This window comes from Neltuma alba, unplaced genomic scaffold, assembly GCF_004799145.2.
Source record: "Neltuma alba isolate B1F8T4 unplaced genomic scaffold, ASM479914v2 tig00011781_pilon, whole genome shotgun sequence".
Classification (NCBI taxonomy): Eukaryota; Viridiplantae; Streptophyta; class Magnoliopsida; order Fabales; family Fabaceae; genus Neltuma; species Neltuma alba.
Genome location: NW_021636404.1, coordinates 427,059 through 447,553, shown reverse-complemented (window position 1 = coordinate 447,553; position 20,495 = coordinate 427,059). Strand labels below are relative to the sequence as shown.

General features: G+C 35.4%; 3 protein-coding genes across 6 annotated transcripts; all 3 read right to left on the bottom strand.

Moving 5' to 3' along the window:
- Window positions 1-311: 311 nt before the first annotated feature.
- LOC114717872 (uncharacterized) lies at window positions 312-20,441 on the bottom strand. Of its 3 annotated transcripts, XM_028903095.1 has the most exons (11): window positions 20,436-20,441; window positions 4,200-4,752; window positions 3,940-4,077; window positions 3,334-3,522; window positions 2,275-2,412; window positions 2,017-2,135; window positions 1,781-1,913; window positions 1,556-1,685; window positions 1,368-1,459; window positions 1,140-1,274; window positions 312-984 (listed from the first exon to the last, which is right to left on the bottom strand). In XM_028903095.1, exons 2-11 carry the CDS (start codon window positions 4,710-4,712, stop codon window positions 751-753), a joined length of 1,821 nt encoding a protein of 606 aa, XP_028758928.1. In that variant the 5' UTR covers window positions 4,713-4,752; window positions 20,436-20,441; the 3' UTR covers window positions 312-750. The 3 variants fall into 3 exon arrangements, with proteins under 3 accessions (XP_028758928.1, XP_028758927.1, XP_028758929.1); XM_028903094.1 differs by lacking the exon at window positions 20,436-20,441 and having other exon boundaries at window positions 4,200-4,805; XM_028903096.1 differs by lacking the exon at window positions 20,436-20,441 and having other exon boundaries at window positions 1,368-1,447; window positions 4,200-4,805.
- Window positions 7,022-11,409, bottom strand: LOC114717874 (uncharacterized). 2 transcript variants are annotated; one of them, XM_028903098.1, is made up of 4 exons: window positions 11,185-11,409; window positions 10,949-11,094; window positions 10,427-10,497; window positions 7,022-7,338 (listed from the first exon to the last, which is right to left on the bottom strand). In XM_028903098.1, exons 2-4 carry the CDS (start codon window positions 11,031-11,033, stop codon window positions 7,324-7,326), a joined length of 171 nt encoding a protein of 56 aa, XP_028758931.1. In that variant the 5' UTR covers window positions 11,034-11,094; window positions 11,185-11,409; the 3' UTR covers window positions 7,022-7,323. The 2 variants fall into 2 exon arrangements, with proteins under 2 accessions (XP_028758931.1, XP_028758932.1); XM_028903099.1 differs by lacking the exon at window positions 11,185-11,409 and having other exon boundaries at window positions 10,949-11,129.
- Window positions 15,555-18,029, bottom strand: LOC114717914 (beta-galactosidase 7-like). The gene has a single exon (XM_028903138.1). The coding sequence runs from the start codon at window positions 18,027-18,029 to the stop codon at window positions 15,555-15,557; it is 2,475 nt and encodes an 824-aa protein (XP_028758971.1).
- Window positions 20,442-20,495: the final 54 nt, after the last annotated feature.

The window sequence follows — 20,495 nt, the reverse complement described above, 5'->3', positions numbered from 1 at the left end:
CTCGGTACTGTGCAGACAATATGGAACGACTATCTCGAGCATGTGAATTAGACCACTATCATTGGCATTTTCTCTCTCTTTTCCTTTTTTGGAGTAACGTCAGTGGCATTTTCGAATGCGTCCTTCCAAGGAGGAGTTTTTTTTTTTTTTTTTGGGGGGGGTGTAGGGGGGATGACGAGTACAATGAGTCGAGCAGAAAAGAGTAGAAGGATAATTCGCGCCTAAACAGTAATATCAATCTTGAAAATAGGGGGGGGGGGAACACAGATAACACGAATAGAGGAAGGCAAACAGGATGGCAGAGACTAAGCTGATAACAGTGCAAAATTAGCAGAACACTCTTCCGTATTGGGTCGTAAAAATTCACATGATTCAACTAAAACTCACTTCAGAATACAAAATTTACTTGTGTATCGTGTCAGCTAAAAGCTTAACTTAGGAGACTCAAAATGCTACAACAAAATTAAATGAAACGCTAAACGGTCAAACTATGAAAGTAAACCCTGCCACCTGAGGCTACGCGGGTGATTGGGTAAGAAGAAATTTAAATTAAAAACTAAAAAGTCGGAAGTGCGATCATCCTCCTATATTCGAGAGGAAAGTAAGCGCCGAAGCTGTGCTGGCCTCATTCTCAATCAAGTGTACAACATCCCATCATGCGCTTCTCTTGAAGCAATTGCACTACTTTACCCATTAAGATAGGGATATGCTGGGAAGAAAATCCCCGTCTGCTGTATCACAGGATATTTATCAAAAGCCGCTGTGAGAGCTGAAAGCTTCTGATAGTTTCTTCAAATCCCAAGTCTCCACATTGGGGGACAGAAAAAAAGCACCCACGGCCACAGCAATGACTGTGAAGGCCAAGCATGTCTTGCACCCATGGCTTCGAGATACTCTTCCTAACATTACCCTGCAGTACTTATCTGCATCCTTGAAGAGTGCTTGTTGAGAAGCTTCTGTCCCAGAAGCCAAAGCTTTCTCATTCTGTCGCCAGAGAAGTTTTATATATGAGTTTCAGTTATGCTGCTACTAATCAAAATCATAAAAACAGGATAGTCTGTCCATCAGAGTTATTGATATGTGATTCCAGATGCACCAAATTGGAAGTATATCATGCCGTTAGAGGAATGAGATCTTACCTTTTCCTTGAAACTCTTTAGAGTCTCCCTTAGTGGTTCGTGAGGAGACAATTTTGCAGACTGCTCCTTCCAATCGTCAGAGAGCTTTTTCAGAACAGAAATGCTCGCTTCCAGGTTCTCCTCATAAGCTTTTTCCTGCTCATAATCAATTAACAAAAAGACTAAATTAGTAAAATCTGGGGTGGGGGTTGGGGGAAGGAAAGCATATATGCCCAGAGTAGCTCTCACCCATTGCTTGTAGCATTCAGAGGTTTGGCTCAAGCACCAGATGACAATACTAGCTGCCTCCTTTGATAACTCAGGATTTCCTGAAACACAGCCTTGTTCAAGACCACCTCTACATATTTATTTCCCTAATATTTCATCAAAACAACAAAAGAGAACACGATAAAACCAAAAAGATCAGGTATACATACTTTCCCCTGCTGCTCTGAGGGCAAAATTGAATATCTGTTGGGAAGCTTGCTTCATTGCTTTACTTCCATGGGAACCAGCAAGAGCCACCTCTTTCAAAGTGGGATATACAGCTTCAAATCTTTCAGTAGCCTGCATAAAACCAATCATATAGACATTGGGTCTTAATGGTTTTAAGCAATGATACATATAACTGTTGACATTACCAAAACTAACTGAAAACCTACCTTTACCCTAGCTGAAGATGCAGGGAAAGTAACTCGCATCAATATTTCAAATGAAGAAGGAGGAATTAATCGTTCCCCTTTCCTTACAGCACCATTTACTAAAATAGACCGAGCTTTTGGGGCAGACAAAAACCTGCCATCAAATCAAGTTAAAGAAAAATTACAGTGATGATGTAACAAAGGATTGAAAAGTAACATTTATGCTGGCAAAAAGGGAGACATTTATGTTTACATACTTTTCCACTAGCTGCAAAATCAAATCTCTGGATAGTGGGTTACCACTTTTGCTTGTCACTATGGGTAGGAGATTGCGAGCCCAAGCGTATAAACCTACTGAGAGATCCCCAACTGAAGCCTACACAGAATGCCTCATTAATCAGCATCAGCAATGGAAAGGGAAATAAACAAACAACAGTTTTATTGAAGAGAATAGATTATTCAACTTATTTATTCCATGCGTTTCATAAGAACCCACTTTGACATCTATCATTTACCTGAGCTATCATCCAAACAATCACATGAAGTTTATCTTGCCCTTGATACTTCGCATTTTCCCTCAATGTGGGTAATAGAGTAACTAGGACATCAGGCTTCCTTCGTAATACCATTGCTAAAACAACAAATATGGCAACCTGCAGGTCATGTCAATTCAATGTGAATTGACAGAACGAGGATGCGGTGAAAAAAGAAGATCATATTTACATTTAGAATTCTCGAACAAATCAGACGAAGATTGAATTTGAATATAACTTAAGTAACAGAAGGGAACCATCTTCAAAGAAACAAAAATTCACAGAACCAATATGGTCTAAGGAAAAGGCACGCAAACTGATAAGGACAAACAATCATCAAAATCAGATTCAACTTACTGCTTTTATTGGTTTTCACTACTCAGCAGAAATAATTGTGATCAAATTAGAAAATCAGAAGAAAATACAAATTTCAATTTTTGCCAGCCCAATGAACTACTATGTTGACTTTCCAAGGTAAACACCAGAACTACGTGCTCCAACCATGGTTATTCATAAACTCAAGTGATTTTCAAACTTTAGAACAAGAAAACCTCACAGACTAGCAGATAAACTTAATTTTTGCTAAACACAAAAACTTGATTAAAATCACAAGTTTACAACTTTATGAAACAAGCAATATCCAATATTTAATAAGCCCACTCGTCTTTCATCATTCGATCACAGTCAGTAATGAAGAAAAATGCAGTCTAAAATGCTCCTCTCAGAAGAAACCAGTAATAATTTAGAGTCCATCATCAATTCCCACACTGCCAACGTCACCCAGCCAGTTACACCTTCACACTACGGCCCTACAACAATTCCTTCAACCCAGTCACATCTTCGAATAGCTTTGTTGAATTTTCACATTTAAGTTGTAAGCTTATAGCTAAATTACATATGAATTATATTTTTATAGTGCAAAAAATAATCTTGTTCTTTGTTTCTTGACAGTTTATTTGTACATTTGATGTTGCCTATTACATCTTTTATTTATCTTTTCTCCATTTTAAGATGCATATTGACAAGCCAATATAAAGTTACCTGAGATTTTGAGGTGGCTTGTTGCGAACCCTTTTTGGAGCCCTTGGCCACAGTTTGCTGGCTAGCTATATCAGCAAGAATGCTATCTATAGACCATAGCACAAAGGAGCTCAGTGCCTCAGGAGAACGTTGGTTGATCCAGTCAACCGATGTCTTACACACCGCATCAGAAATATGAGAGAGAGGAATCTGGCAAAAGATGCATTTACTGATTAACTTGCGAGGAGGAAAATCAAATAACAGAAACCAAATTCTGAAAACACATATAACTGAGCACCTAAATGTGGAATGACAATGATCAGATATTCTTGGAACATCATCTCTTGCCATAACACCAAAAGAAGTTAAGCCTGATGATCTAAATATGAGGCAAAACAGTTTCTTTGAAAGCCAGTCGATGGTTCATACTTCTCATTCTAGATGAAGAATTACATTTGAAATGGCATGCATGAATATGTCCCATCAAATTTTTTCTTTTGGGGCCTTCTAACGCTAGTTTTCACTCCATTGGATCTAGATATTGAAACTTCCCCGGATTCTGTATCACAACTATTACAACAGATATGCCTATGGTATAACGAGGAAAAAGAAGAATGCGTAACTCACATCGACTATCTTAGCCACCGTCGACTCCCTGAACAACTTCATCCAGGGAAATTGAGAGGAGCTCACTGAAGAAAATGCACGTCCAAAATAATCTGCAAATCGCATCATCTGTATGTCCTGCTGCTTGTCGTAGGATGTCTATTGATAAAAACAAACATAAAATCAGATAACATGCGTTTCCTCCCTAAGCCAACAGATCAAACCCAAAGAAAATCATAAGCACGCGAAATTCAAATCCAGTAGCCAATTAAGAAGCCCACCGATATATCAACCAGAAAAGCCGCCAGATCAGCAGCGTCGATCTTCGCTGCCGCTTCTGCCACGGTCACCTTCGGCTTCTTCTCCTTCTTCGGTTTCACCTTCTTCACATCCTCCGCTTTACCATTCTCGGCCGAAGCCCCCGCACCATCATTATCGTCGTCATCATCCTCGTAATCGTAATCAGACCGTTGCTTCGATCTGATCGGAACATCAGTGAAGCCAGCATTGGCCGCTCTCTGTGCTTCGACAATTCGCCGACGGCGGTCCTCCGATTGCTTCTCGATCGACCGGAAAACGTTGTCGGCAACACCGGTCAAAGTACCATTGGAATTCGCCAGGGGATGAGAGCTGTTGTTGTTGTTGTTGTTGTTGGGCTTCGTCTTCTTGTGTCGCTTGGCGTAGGTGACCTTCTGCCATCCATGGTCGCTGTTGTTGTTGACGCTGTGACTAGCAGAATGGCCGCCGTTTGCTTCATTAGGGCTTGATTCGAAAGATGAATGCTTGTCTTCCATTGTCACGAGCAGAGAAAATTCAAGCTTTGTCTCTTTCCCTCTCTTTCAAGCAGGAAATGCTTTGGAAAAAACGAGAAAACCAGAAAGCAAGAGAAGGAGAAAACGAAGGAAGTTGAAAAGGAAATTTTATTGCGTTGACTTCATGTAATTGACCTTCCTTTTGTCATTGAATTACGTTAATGCCATGGTGGCTGACGGATGGGGGGAGCACGTGTTTCAGCTAATAGGGCCTCAACGCGTGTCAATTAAACAGTCCAGTCAAAACATGAAGATTGATTTATAATATTGTTTGGACCGTATTAAGTATTAAATTTATATTTTTTTTGGTAGGACATTTTTTTTTTTCATTTTATAGAAAAATGCAAAAAGTGTTTAAAATAATATTTATATTCTATATCAGGTTAATATAATCTTTGGTTCTTTAAATTTGTTATCATTTTGGTTTCAATCTCTCAAGTTTTAAACTATAAATTTTAGTCTTTGAAGGGGCACAATAGTCTAAATTTTTATTAAATTATAAGGACCAATATTATAAATAAAAAAAAGGACCAAAGTTTGAATTAAGGCGTTATATATCATATATCATATATATATGTTTTCTCAATCTTTTCAATCACGTATTTTCTTTTTATTTTTAATTATTTAAATCTCTTCAGAAAATAGAGAATAAATCATGGGGGCTACTTTTGACATTTTAGATCAAAATAAGCATAAAACGAATATAAACCTTATAACATTTCCCCGCGTTCATGCATAATGTATATACGTATAGAGCCTCTCTAGTTATTAGGCAAAAAGAAAAAAGAGCCTCACTAGTTCCACTTCCATAAACATCTTTCCTACTTTTAACGATTTGACCAAATTAAAAAAAAAAAAAAAAAGATCTGCATGATTTTAGTAAGTTATATAAGAAAGTAATCTTGGGCTCAATTCGATGTAAAAACTATGGAGTCACATTCGAAAATTATTATGCCATGTCCTACTCCTCTCAAAAATAATTTAAACTTGCAATATCGTATTTAAACCTATGTTTGGTATGATGGAAATGGAAGGGGGAGGGGGGGGAGAGGAAATTTTAATAAGCTTAATTTAAAAAATTAAGAAAATGGGGTAGTAAAATTTTAATAAAGAGAAAGTGTAAGATAAAAGAATGATAAAAATCAATTGAAAGCTTTTAACCCAACTTCTTTAATTTTTGAAATTAAGCCCATTAAAATTTTTTTCTTCTCCTCACCTCCCCCTCATTTTCTTCGTACCAAACCAAAACCGCTATACTTTATGCGGATTAAAGTCAGACTAACGTGTACTGGTGTGCCCTATAGTTTTTAACTTTATATGTTAAGTGAAGTTGTGTCTTTTTTTTTTTGTTCTAATTAGTGAAGTTGTTGTTTAATTTTCGTAAGGTTGTTGTTTTGGGTGACTGTAAATCGGAAGCAGTGTAGCTATAATTTTTTGCCCATGTGTTGGCAGGATGGCGAATGTATCTTGACTAAAAATGTATTTGAATAGAAACTAAATTATAGTTTTAAAAGTGATTTTGCGATATACAAAATAAATATGTTGAAAAGTTTGTTTCAATTTAAGAAAAAATACTTTTAAAAAGTACTTTTAAGAAGATCCAAACACCCTCTAAATGGCAAAAGGAGAAAATAGTGATTAAGAAATCATCCCCAAAACTAAAAAAGGACGATTGAGAAAAGATGGTTAGAAATCAGAACTCAAGAATGGATGAAGTTACCCATGTTCTTTCTTAAATCCATCAATGGAGTTTTGTGGTTTATTAGCAGGTGCTCTCTCTCTCTCTCTCATGCATCCTTGTTGGGTACAGGTTCTCCCATCTTGTGATGAGAAAATATCGTGATTTTAAGTAAAAGCTGATCTTTTGGCCAAAAAAAGAGTAAAACCTCACTCAGTTAATTTAGGTAGTCAACTAAGCATAGCCACAGGTGGGTTGATCTTCATTTCTCCTTTTCTTCTCTAAACATCTTGACAGAGAATTGAGAGGTTCTGATACAGAGGCATTACTCATTTGATAAGGACAGCAGGGAAGTTCAACGGCTGACAAGAACTTGTTCCCAGAAATCCCACTGGATCAAGTCATATGCCTTTTTTAGATCAACCTTCACAGCACAATGGAGGGTATTGGACTTCCCATGATATTTCCTCAATTACTTATACGCTAAGACAAAACTCCAGGCACAAAACTATTATGTTAGGAATGAAGCATAAGGGGTCTGTCTGTCTATTTTTCTGTGGAGGAATCTTGATGTCCCGTACCAGAATTCGTCTTTCCTGTTAATAACATCAAGTTAACAGAAATTGAAGTGCTACTTCAGATTCATTAATCAAGTCTTGTGAGTGGCAATTCACATTCCCATAGACGGCCAAAAGCAAATCAGTGTATATTACAACAAAAATTCATGAAAAACAGCATGAGTGAGATGCAGTCTTTTCTGCGGCCCTAGGAAATTCCTTATTCAGTTCATTCAAATTTTTGCTACAAACAAGTTATTCCCAAATAATATATGCTACAGTTATGCAGGCCGCAACTCTCATATCTCCAAGCCACCTTAGTGGCAATTTCCATGAGAAGGATTTAGGTTCTCGGTTCTCACCATGCATGCCTGAAATAATACAAAAATACACGTTAGAATTGCCAAACATATTGCCATTTCTAATCGATATTATCAGAGTAAACAAGATTGTAGATGTGATCTCTTCTGATTGTTGCATAACTCTCATGAAACCTGAAAAAGAGAAAATGGGGGTGGGGAGAGCCCAAAGGTACAAAGTGTGCGAAACAGTGTTCACATGATACTCTCCCTTTCTGATGTGTGTTCATGCTTCATAGATAGTAGCAAATCAATTGGTTATATTATTGAATCTTGTATGATTTCAAGACAAGCGCAACGCAAACACCAGGAATGCATACGTATTAAGTCAAAATTTCCCATCATTTATGTGGGCAAACTTGTACACATTACTGGATCCTACTATCTTTTACTACCTCTGGTCCGTATTACAAGGATCTCCTATGTTTCTTATTATAACATTCTGAGTTTAAAACATCTAACTTTTTCCATCTAACTATAACACTTCCTAATTAATTAAACAAATCTTCTGGCTAATGACTTTTATGGATGGTAATTTTGAAATTTTACAAGTAATAACTAATTTCAACTAACTTACCTAAAATTATTAATAGGTGTTTATAAGAAAGACCAGTGAGTAACTGTTTTTCGAGTTTTAATTAGATAAAATCAAAACGAGTTGAAAATCATGCTGAAAGTTATGCATTTGAAAAGTACAGAATCCCCATAACTTGTCCGGGGGCTATCCCATATTTAATAAATAGCATATTTTATAGGAATCTCTTGGGGGGTGTTTGGATGAAACCAAATCATAGTTTGGAGAATAGCTTTTGGAGAAAATAGATTTTGTGAAAAAGTGATTTTGAGAAGTGAGAGTGTTTGGATAGTTATTATTAGAAGCACTTTTTATATATACAAATTACTAAAAAAAACATAAGTTAATATGATAATTACATAAAAGATAAATTTTATGATATATTTTAATTTGAAAGAATAAAATTGTTAATAATATATTTTTTACCAACATAATTAATAATACATAAGATAATATAATTAATAAATAATTAATATGTGTATATATATTTATACGATATAAGATTAAATATGTTTATAAAACAAATAATTAAATGATGTTAAAGTCATATTGTTGAGATCTACTCTGACAGGTACAATCATACTCTCCAATTTGAGTTAGAAGTAGAATGGATTCACTTCTCCGGACACCATGGTTCGGGGCTCCAAAACCATGGTTTCGGCCCAAACCATGGTTTCAAATTATTTCTCCAAAATTGATGCTGTTTAGGTGACATCCCACCCAAACCATGGTTTTGCCTCCCAAACCATGGTTTTGGGGGGCACCCAAACAGACCCCATGGTAGAAGTTCAAAACCCCTCTGGCACCACTAGAAGGTTCGGAAAACCATCAAGTCTGTTTGTCAGATATCTAATCCTAACAAGGGGCAGTTTGAAAAACAACACATGATTTGCAGCATCTCTGTCAGGACACACTATTAAAGGGACACAATTTGATTTCAAGAAATGAAGGGCTGAAGGCGGAAGGTTGCTGATTTGCTATATCTCATGATAATATTTGAAAAGTTTTAAACATCCACATCTCTCGTAGCATGCATTTAAAAGAAGCACAACAGAGTACAGAGAGCATGCAGGAATTTTATGGGCTTTAAGCTCAAAGGATTAGATGAAAACTGCACAGCGCTTCTCAATAAACACTGAAAAGCAAGTTCTGTTGAACAACTAGGGTCTTGGGCTCCAAGTCCTGGCCCTAGCCTTAGTGTAGAAAATAACAGTATGACCAAACAGCCAAAAGGAGAAGACACTAGATTGTGACAATTTAGAAGAATCAGTACTTATTCCTTTTATTTTGAAACAACAGTCACTCAACTGATTTAGGTAATCCTTCCAACTTGAAGCAAAATCTCAAGACACTTCTCAGTTCATTTACAAAGTTAAATAGTTAGCTTTAGGGCTCATTGTCAAACTATTGACCATTCACCAGTTCATCTGCATCAACTGAAACAAAACTAAACTTGAAAACAATTCCTTCTATGCCAATATGTAATTTTCTAACTCACTCACTTGTTAAACAAACAACGCAGCTTACAAGTGAAGAACCTTGATAACTTAATTGTTTAATGCCAATGGTAAGAGAGGGCATTAGGAACCAGTAAACACACAACTCGCTCAAATTGCTGAGATTCATAGATTGAGTCTTAGACTTTGAAAATAATATTGGTGATGACCAAATCTGCACTAGACATCAATCGTTTTAGAAACTCCTCCTATTCATCCCAGTCACCAAGTGTTGTGATCTCATTGTGCATTTGTTATACATCAATGACAAGGATTTCAAAATAAATATATCTATCGGCAGGATCCATCTTAAGAAGTATAACAGGAAGGATGAAAAAGGCAAGGGGGATGACTTCTTACTTCCTAGTTGCATAGTGAAGGAGATAAACAAAAGGTGACACACAAAGAATCCACCCATAACACTGAAAGGGGAAGCCTAAGTCATAGTCAAGTACATGAAAGAAGATTTATTCACATGAAGGAATGTAAAGTAAGATATCTGAGTAGCAGGTATCTTATCTGCGTAAGAAGCAGAAGTGGACAGACTCAAATGATTTACTCTTCGCTTTAAGAGATGAAAATAAAGAGAACAGGTAAAAGCGAACTCAGGTCGACTATTCAGTGGAATGATTAAAAAGACATTTCAGAAATAAAGCTAACACCTTAGTCAATACAAAGGATGGCAACAAATTCACTTGCATAAAACAGATTACGAAAAGAATGAAGTCATTAAAATAGGTTGAAACAGATTTCAAATAACAGTTTATGCTTTTATCCTGTAACGATACAAACATAAAGCAGACATAGAGAGACACACCCAAGAAATTCCCAATATTCTTAATTAAAAAAAAAAAAAGACAAAAACGTATTACTGTTTAAGAAACATAATTCATACATCAAGATTAGCATGGGCTTTACTAAACATATGTCAAACAGTGATGCATAAAAGTAAATAACAAGCATGTCAAGAAATGAAAGCCGCAGGCACCCAAATTAAAAAGTGCAGAAGCCAGAAGCAAAGTGCACACTACCTTTGAAGAATTCAGTTACAGATCGTGACCCATTGTAGAGTACGAACCACAGTAATACAATCATCAAGGTATCTGGCAACGGTAAGGAACTTACAAATGCAATACTATGATTGTGATAAAACTAAGAATGGCCCCAACTTTTTTAGTAAAGGGCATTCAACATTTTCAGCTTTCTTTGCCCCGAAAAGATGTCCAGACCACTAATTTAAGATAACAGAAGCATGAGAAACCCACTTTCCAGCACGGTCGAAATAAACGTAACGACATGTAGATTTATAAGTGCAATTTCACAAAGTGATCATCCTGTATTTTTTTTAGCTATCGGAGCAACTTTGAGATTCTGACTTTATTAATCAAATGTTTCAAGAGAAAATAGAGATTAAGAAATACCCATTCATGAAAGTTAAAACCTCCACTCCCCAGTCTAACACAGAAGCTCTACTTTCGGGTTTTGGGGGAATCTCAAAGAAAGCAAATAAAGCAGCGAAAACGCATATCAAAATGAAGGGGGAATGAAGGATACTGAAAAGATAGCGTTCCCACCAATCCAGCATATAAAGCCCAAAGGTGACATTGTAGAGGTAGATCTTGCGCTGAACCCAATTCATTATCTTTCGAAGCAGCAAATTTCAATCAACCAGACTTCTTTGAAACAAGTCGACAAAGCAAGCTGAATGAGAAAAAATAAATTAGAAAAAAAGTGCTGATACCCAGAATCGGGCTAAGACAGCAGTGAGAGAGGTAGATCGAACGCAGACGAGCTTGGCCCGGGAAAGATCACGAATGAAGACCAAGAATCTCACGAATTTAAACAATTATTCAACAACTAATGTCTTGTTCTGGCGAAAGAGAGAAACAAAGATTGACCGACGAAGAGTAGGTGAGCAAATCCAAAAAGCAAAAAACGTGGGCACAGAATGAGTAGGTGAACAAAATAATCGAAGTATCGAACAGAGGATAAGAATTCACTAATTACTAGAGGCACTGACTGGCCTTCGCTTCTCCTTTCTCTTATATCCCCTTGCTTTATTTTTGATGCCGTTCTAGCGTTCCTTGATTGTTTTTACAGTTATAGGAGTACGACAGTCGTCTGGATTTGCTTTTGGAGAACGCTAAGTTAAATTAGTTGATCGGCAAATCTCAATCAATATTGAATTGATCTTTCTGGGTGTTTCGTTAAATTTCGAGGGAAAGGTTATTTTTTTATTCCGGGCATAAATATATTATTGATATAATCTATTTTATCCTCTGTCCCAGATAAAAATAATGGACAATTAGAATTTTGTTGGAAAGTGCGAAGCCTAATTCTTTTTTTTTTTGATAGACTGAGATTGATAAAATATTGGACACCTGAAATTCTACTTCCACCAATCAACATGCTCATATGAAGCTGCCTATAATATATTGCGCATATGTTAATAAATACACTTATACACATATCTTAATCAATGCCAAATTAATATATTATTTATTTTAACATTAAATATAAGAGTTAAATAATTGATTTATCTATATTAAAAAAATTAAGTTTTTTATTTATTTAATGTATTGATTTTTCTAAAAATACTACATACAGACGCAAATCCTTTTTTTTTTTCTTGCCAATGATGGAAACCCTTAATTATTAGAGATAATTTGAAAAAAAAATTTATAAATTTAAAAAACAAAATAGATTGGTATCTTATATTTAATGTGAAAATAAACTAAAACTACATAACTAATTCCTATATTTAGTATACTGTATCCACAATTCACACACACACATATAGATATATATATATATATATATATATATTAATTAGAGCAAACCATTTTCTAGGTTATGGTGGACTGGGGACTCAGCCAACAACCTCCATACCTCAGCTATGAGTCAAACCTGTAAAGTCCATATTGGGTGGGGCTTTCTACTAATATTCTATCAACAATTAAAAAAAAAAATTAATATAATCTTTAGTCCTTTAAGTTTATTGTCATTTTGGTTTTGATTTCTCAAATTTCAAACTATAAGTTTTGGTCCCTTAAAGAACAAAATGGTCTAAGTTTTTATTGGGTTATGAGGACCAATGTTATAAATGAAAAGAAACTTGAGGGACCAAAATCTATAGTTTGAAATTTGAAGGACCAAAATCTATAGTTTGAAATTTGAGAGACTAAAACCAAAATAAAGATAAACTTGAGGGATCAAAGTTTATATTAATCCTAAAAAAATTACATTCCTTCTTAACAAGTATAAGATTTAACTTGTAAGTTGAATTGTACTGTGACCTAGATCTAAATCGAAAGTAATATTACAAAAATATTACATGGTGATAATTATTTATTATTGATCAAATTGCTGTATAAAATCTTTCAAAGAGGCAACTTGCTTTTCATCTAATGTGACACTAATATTTTTTTTAATTAAAACATGAAACAATTCATGCATTCAATGTCTTTTAATGAAAAAGAAAAATTGATCAGAGTTGCGTCACCTTCAATTCCTTTTCTTTTCACCCAGATCCCTCTCCTCCATTTCTTTCATCTTTTCTTTATTACGACTATTAAAAACCCTTTTTTTATCCCAAAAAATAAATGAAAATGGATGTTTCTTCCCCCACCGGATGGATCACATGGATCATTAAATTTTCTCAACCACCACCGCAATTCCCATCATCATAACATGGATAAGGAGAAGAGGAAGGTGACGCAAAACTGATCAATTTTAACTTTTCATTAAAAAAGACATTAAGGTCCTGTTTGGCATAGCAGTAGAAATCCCTGTAAGCTTGCTTTACGTAAGTTGAGATTAAATTTTTTTCACATACTTATCTCGTATTCTGTAAATTACGATTAAAAAACAGCTTATAAGCTACTTATAAACTGTTCTAAATGAGCCCTAAGTGTATATGGGGAACTGAAGTCGCTCTTCCTTTGACGATTTCATGTCTTAATTAAAGAATTATAAATGTCATCTCAGACGAATAAAGCAAGGTGGTGTTTTGCTGCATGAACAATTTTTCTGTAAATTGTAACCCGTTCATTTCTTGAATGATTTCTCATGAACATTTTGGTAATATCTTTTACGTACTGTTTGTAAAATTCATGTATATGTAGTATATCTAGTCTTTAATATAAGAGTCAATTTGTCATTCAATTTGGTTGTAAATATAAAATCAATCCACTTTATCTCCCATATGTATCTTTTTCTTTTTTTTAATAAGGTAGTCGTTCTAGTAGTTGCATAAGTTGAAAGTTTCATCAAATGGTAGTTCTAGCTAATACATATAATTAGTAAGGATATTTTAGGGAAGATAACCCATATATCTTATCAATAACTAATTCAACTAATTTTCTTGATATACTCAAATTAGACGCCGGATAAGAGGTGGTACAAAATAATACTGTGGGGTTAAGAAATTAAACAAGTCATCACGTAAAGAAGGCGGATATAAAGAGTAGGTGCCTTTTGAAGAAATGAATAACATATGGGGATCCACTACTGTAGAGGACAAGCCACAATAGCCCAATCACCAAGACATCTGTCACAACTTAACTAAGAACTCACAACATTCTCTGCTCTTAATTAGCTCGTTAATTAATTTCTTTTCCACTTCCATATATAGAGATTACCACTTACCAATTAAAGGGGTGACGTAGAAAAAGGATACATAAAACATAACACTCCCACAAATCCAGCATATAAAACCCAAAAGTGACATTGTACAGGAACACCTTGCTCTGAATCCAATTCATTATTGTCGTCACAACTTGTTTCTAACACCTCAGAACTGAATCAATTACAAGGACCCATCAGGCCATAAGATGAGGTTGTGGGATGGATATATAATTAGATGATAGTTATTAAATTGCATGTATAATGTTTTATTTACAGAAGCATTGAAATTTGAACGTTCAGATTAATTATAGGCAACAGTTATATTAATGATTAATGATACGTCTAGCAAGGAGGGTTTGGGGGCTAGTCCAGTTGATTTGAAGTTAACACTGCAACAGCTCATCTCATGACGTTATATAGTAATGATAATTGTGAATTGTGTGATATGTACAAGAAATTAATAGAAAGCACACGTTTTAATGTTGTTCAAGCAGTATAGTTATGGGTAATTAATTGCTAGGAATTCCTACTAATATGTTAGACGTCAAGATAATCACTTGGCTGGGAGATCAGATACAAATAAACCAACTTTATAGATGTGTTTCCACGTTTTAGTGAGCGCAAGTTTTATTTGCGCTTCAAATATCTTGTTAAATTATATGATTCTGAAGCAGTTCTTTATCTTCGTATAAATGTCCGAAATTGAGGCTAATTGGTGATGAAATTTTGGAAGCTTCTTTACTTCTTCGTTGGCTTCTGAAAGGTGAGCACAAATCTCTTTGGTGCACATCATTACTTGTCAAAGGGGCATTTCGGAGAATCTGAAGAAGACGGAAGAATGTTTTGGGGCAAAAAAAGAAGAAATTATTGCTGGCGATCTTAATCTTGCTGGTTGTTCTTTACGTGAATGACTTAATTCATATCAGAATGGTATCAGTGCGGCTCCAAGGTCTCAACAATCTGAATCTTGGGAGGTCTTTTGATAACTATGCACAAGCTGATCAGAAAGAATCCACTAACACAAATCAATCTCACTGGGGAAATGCTGATCAGAGTTCCTGTTAGAGGAAGAAATGTGCCATGTCTGTGACAAGCCAACATGGCATGTCTGTAACAAGGCAAAAGTCACAGTTGCACTTAAATTATTACTACCAGTTTGACAGATCATATTTTTGTTCACTTTCACCTCAGAATTACAAATAAGATGCCGATTCTGCGTAACATATTATAATCAGACAACTTTTGCAGTTTCCGAATTTTTCCAACGAAGTCAAAGCTTTAGTTACTGACAATGGCTCTTTTTTTTTTTTTTTTGCGAGATACTGAAATCAGCTTTTGTTCAATGACTTCCATATAGCTGCTCTTGATAACAAAAAAGTACTGCCGCTTTTATTATTGGACTTCCTAAGTCATAAATAACGAGGGTACAAATACAGGAAAAAAATGAAGCTTCACATGCTCCCGTTGCAAAACACAAAAAGTCCAAAAAACTCATCCAATACTTCGATAGCCACAAAGGATATATTGAACATAATCAGCAAGCGATTTGCACGGCTAGTCTATTTATGGCAGTAGTATTGCCGCTTCCGCTACTTGCACCTTGTGCACCAAATGTTTCCTTCGTCACTGCCAAACTACAAGTCGGCTTTCCAACGCAGGCTTTTTCCACAACAGACATGCTATTACTTGCATCAGATGAGCCTTTTTTGAAAGACCCACATTCACCTGCTGGGTTTCCAAAGCTAGCAAATTCAACTTTTGACATTTTGCCACCGTCACATGACAGGGTTAAATTGGCACCTTCATATGCATGAGCACAAACAGTTCCCATTGAGACAGTTTGGAATGATATGTTCTGAGGATTCCCACCTATTTCTTCAAACAAAACAATTATGTTGTCTTTATTTTTCAAGTATTGCCTTGGCACATGGTACCATCTCTGTGTTGGCTTACCACAATTGTATGTGCATTTGGTTGATTCGTAGTTTCCTCTATAATCACATGTTTGATTGCATCCATCAGAATCAGCAACATTCAATGGCCAATATCGACCAATTCCTTGACCGTTCACCCAAGCTGCTCCTTTGCCCATGCCTTGTAAGTCCACTACCACAGGGTTGGTTCCAGCAGGAGCATTGAACTTGGCCTTATACCAAGTCATTCCTTTGCCAACAGGAAGACTAGTACTAGAACTAGATTGCCATGACCCTTTATGGAGATGTTGAGCCTCGCCATTCAAGCCGGTTTTGTAAGACCAAGAATTGTTTGTCAAGTCCATAGAGAGGTTGTTCTTGCCAATTAACTTAACTGAACCGCCTGCTAGTCCTGTCGGGACCAAGTCAAACTTGGCACCATAATTTGCAAGCCCCACAGTGACACTGAGTAGAGTTATAATGTTTGGTCCTTGTGTCAAAGTAACAGATTGCTCAAATGTGAAGTTTCCTCCGAATTGACCGAATTGTGATCCAACAAGATTTTTGTTAACATAGGCATGAAGTCCATGGCCCATTGTTAACACTTGAAGTGTTGCGTTTTGCCAAGAGGAAGTGTCGTTGATGTTAACCGCTGTCATGTACCACAAATAGTCACTTGCATCTAGAGTGAAATCTTTCTGCTCAAAAAGTTGGTTTGCTTTAGAAGTTCCCTTGCCACCTAGAGTGTCTTCCATGCTCTCTGCCATCCATTCCCAAGTAAGACGAGAAGATGAAGCATCAGCTTTCTTCACCATCATTGAGGTTTGAGTATTTATCTTTGCCGTATTGTACATCTCTTTACTGCAATTTTCAAGAATGGATACAGACCAAGCAGGAACAAAGTACTGGCCATTGCCATTTTTTAAGTCTACATGTGCATCTTGGCTTTGATCAGTGTTACTCAAGTAGCAAAATTTCCCACCATTAGCGCTGGTGTATGTGGTCAAGTTGACTGAATTGCCAACGTTTGTTTCGGTTCTTGTGGCGTTTGTAATAATCTTCTCTCCTGATTTTATTGCTTCATGAAGTTGCTTCAGATGCCCATATTTTGGTTGATTGAGATTTCCATACTCATCAAGTAGTGCATCATAATCATAACTGGTTGTGATATATGGGCCTCCGGACATTCGTCCAAAGTTTGTTCCTCCATGGAACATGTAGTAATTGTTGAGAACTCCGCCATTTTGGAAAAAGCGAGCCACTCCAAAAGCTGAATCTTCAGTAGTCCTGTGGGGTAATTTTTCACCCCATCTTTGATACCACCCAATCCAATTTTCTGTGAACGCCTTTGGGTTTTTTGGGTTATTGCCATTGGGTTGGAAACTGTCACAATAAAACCCATTACAAGTTTGGATAACAATAGCAGGAGCATCATTCTGCTGGCACATAATCCAAGGAACACCGATGTTCTGTGCTACAGCCATTTGAGCACACCATTTCACATACTCCTTCGCTGGTTCTCCGTAACCTGACATGATGTTCCCATACTCATTCTCAATTTGTGCAAGAATGATGGGTCCTCCTTGTGATGCAAAAAGCTTGGCTTCTTTACACATGTTGACAATTTTGGTGACAAAAGTTTGCATTTCATTCTTCCAAGGTCCATTGTCAGTTCTGATCTGAATCCCAGGAATTTTGTGTAGCCATATTGGGAGGCCACCAAAATTCCATTCAGCACAAACGTAAGGACCAATTCTTAAAATGCCATAGAGCCCATGTTGTTGGACGAGCTGGAAGAATTTGACGAAATTCAAGTTCTTTGTGAAGTCATACTTCCCTTTCATAGGTTCATGATGATCCCAAAACACATAAGTTTCTATGGCATCAAGACCTCCATCTTTGGCCTTTTGAAGAATTTGAGGCCACATTTTCTCCGTGCTTCGTGGGAAGTGAACCGCACCAGAAAAAATGACACGTCTCTCTCCATTGATGATGAAAGCAGTTGGATCATAATCAACCTGTACAGCAGAACACAAGCCAAGCAAGGATAAGCTAAAGAGGACAACCTTACTCCAAGAATCAAAAGAGGAAGCCATATCGTGGGTGATCCTTCAAATTTGTTACACTCTTTGAAGAAAATAATGGAGTATATATATACACTACTGCAACAAAGAAACTTGGACACTAAAATTGGTAAGTTCTTGATACGCGTGTGAATGTGTCAACTTACTTTTTGTAGCAGAAAAAGGTGGACCAACACTTTCGAGTATCCTTCGAATGAATTCAAAATTAGTAGTATTGCTATTTCAAGAGTAGAGTCTTTTCCCCCCCACATCTATGCTATATATGTGCAGTGTTCGCCGCTTTCCTATTATCATGGATCAATGTTTTGTAGACTAAGTCATTAAGAAATGTATGAATTAATTTAATATGACATGATATTTCAAATGATACACACACATCATAGTTTTATTACATCAGGCTTTTTATTACATGAATGAGGATTATTCAGGGTCTGTAAGCATTATTCAGGCTTTTTATAGGTTATATATGTAATTTTATTTTTGTTGTTGTTGCATCATTATCCCTCATGGAACACACACACACACACACACACATATAGCTCAAGAGAGAAGTTCATTAATACACATCCTACACAGACGTACGCAGCACTAGTAATATGAGAAGACAGACCCAAAAAATCAAAATGTAAAGTAACCTTTTCATGTGTATTTTTTTTTGCCAAGCTTTCCATGTATATTCATAGAATATGAGACCTATATTCTGATAAAAATTAATTTATATATATATGGACAAAATATAATAGTGATCCATTAGAAAATGATACTCCTCCAGTCCTTAATATAGGATCTCATTGTTAAGTTGATTTTAATCCTAAATATAAGACCTATTTCTCATATTTATCTTTTTTCCTAACTTACTGCTATGGATACTTCTTCAGCTATAATTAAGTAAAAGAGGAGGAGGATATTGAGAAAGATGATTATGGTGTTTTAGAAAAAATATGTCATATTTCTTATAATTAACTAATTTACCTAAGTTTCTTAATCTAATTAAATTAGTTAAATAGAGCTTATATTAAAGACTAAAAGAGTAATATAACTAACAACAACCAAAAACCCTTTTCCATTGGATGGGGTTAGCTACTTATATAGGTCATCCTACAGCAGTGTGTTTTATAAACAAGATACTACTTTCAATCTTTAATATAAAATTTAGTTGACTTTGGAAAGATTAATGAAGTTAATTGAGTTAGTTATTTATTGTAAATAGACGTTGTTTTTCCTAAAATACTCTTATTAATTATGTGTTTGCATTACCTAGTGATAGTAAATCCTTGATATATATGTGTGTGCGCTTGCGCGTGTGCAACTATTATAAAGATTACTTGAGGGCTAAATAGATAAATAATAGAGACAAAATAGATTGAGATCTTATATTTAGGACCAAATTAAATATCAAATTAACTCTTATAATAATAAGGATAAGAGGTAGTATTATTTAGGTATACTACACACTAGAACGCCCCATTTGATAATTTTTTGGGTATTCTTCTTGATCTTACTCTGCATCTCTTCACCTGACTCAAAATTACTTATTTAACTCTCCTTACCAGCATCTCCATCGGTCTCATTTTATTTTTTTTTTTTTTTTCTGGGTACATGCATTTTCAAATTACTCCCTCCGGTCCTATATATGGAGAGGCATTTGACCCAAAATATAAGCTTTATTTTTGAGTTTGTCTAAACATTTATTACTTTTTTTTTTCCTTATTTTGCCCTTAGTTGACTGTATTTAATACCCCCTCTCTCATTAATATTACCGCATATATTCTCTTTCACCATTTTTTTAATTTATTGTCTCTCTCATTTACTCTCTTAATAAATAAGGACAAATTTGGAAAAAAATACATTTCTATCCTATTTATTATTTTTAACTAATTTTTACTGTTAGTTTGTTAAATGTAATTCGGTTATTTAAAACTTATATACAAGACTGGAGGAAGTACCTTAAACAATTCTTTTAAGAACTTCTCTTCAATTGATACCATATTAATACCTATATATTGTCATCACGAATCTTATCTTTTTTATATGACCAAACGTCTATTTCAATTATCAACATCATCATCTCCACTACTTCAATTTTTTTTTTCTTGTCATACCTTCGGTGCCTAACATTTAATATTGTATATGATTCACATCTAATAGCAATGCAATAAAACTTTTTTTTAAACTTTGTTACGTACTTTTGGATAACAAATAATTATACTGAAAAAGTATGCAGTTGAACTGCAGTGAAATATTTATTGTAGTGAGTTTTAAATTTGATTTAATGCTCCTATACTTTATTACATTTGAATGAAATGCTCTTTATGTAAATCTATGAAATTAATTCAAGTTTAAGAAGAAAGAAAGGAAAAGAGAAAGAGTACGAGATATATATTCGTACTGTTACCGTTCTTGGGCGTTTGTGGACACTTTTTTCCTAAAAGAACAATTTTTTTCCCAAAAAATGGAAAAATTATTTGTAGGAAAAAA

What these genes read in the sequence shown, in the direction of transcription:
- LOC114717872 (XM_028903095.1), bottom strand. Translation starts at nt 4,712, where the DNA reads ATGGAAGACAAGCATTCATCTTTCGAATCAAGCCCTAATGAAGCAAAC. An exon ending in CTGAATGCTACAAGCAATGG is followed by an intron (nt 1,275 to 1,367) that starts GTGAGAGCTACT and finishes GATTATGAGCAG; the next exon opens with GAAAAAGCTTATGAGGAGAA. An exon ending in TAAAGAGTTTCAAGGAAAAG is followed by an intron (nt 985 to 1,139) that starts GTAAGATCTCAT and finishes CTCTGGCGACAG; the next exon opens with AATGAGAAAGCTTTGGCTTC.
- LOC114717874 (XM_028903098.1), bottom strand. Translation starts at nt 11,033, where the DNA reads ATGAATTGGGTTCAGCGCAAGATCTACCTCTACAATGTCACCTTTGGG. An exon ending in GTGGGAACGCTATCTTTTCA is followed by an intron (nt 10,498 to 10,948) that starts GTATCCTTCATT and finishes TACCGTTGCCAG; the next exon opens with ATACCTTGATGATTGTATTA.
- LOC114717914 (XM_028903138.1), bottom strand. Translation starts at nt 18,029, where the DNA reads ATGGCTTCCTCTTTTGATTCTTGGAGTAAGGTTGTCCTCTTTAGCTTA.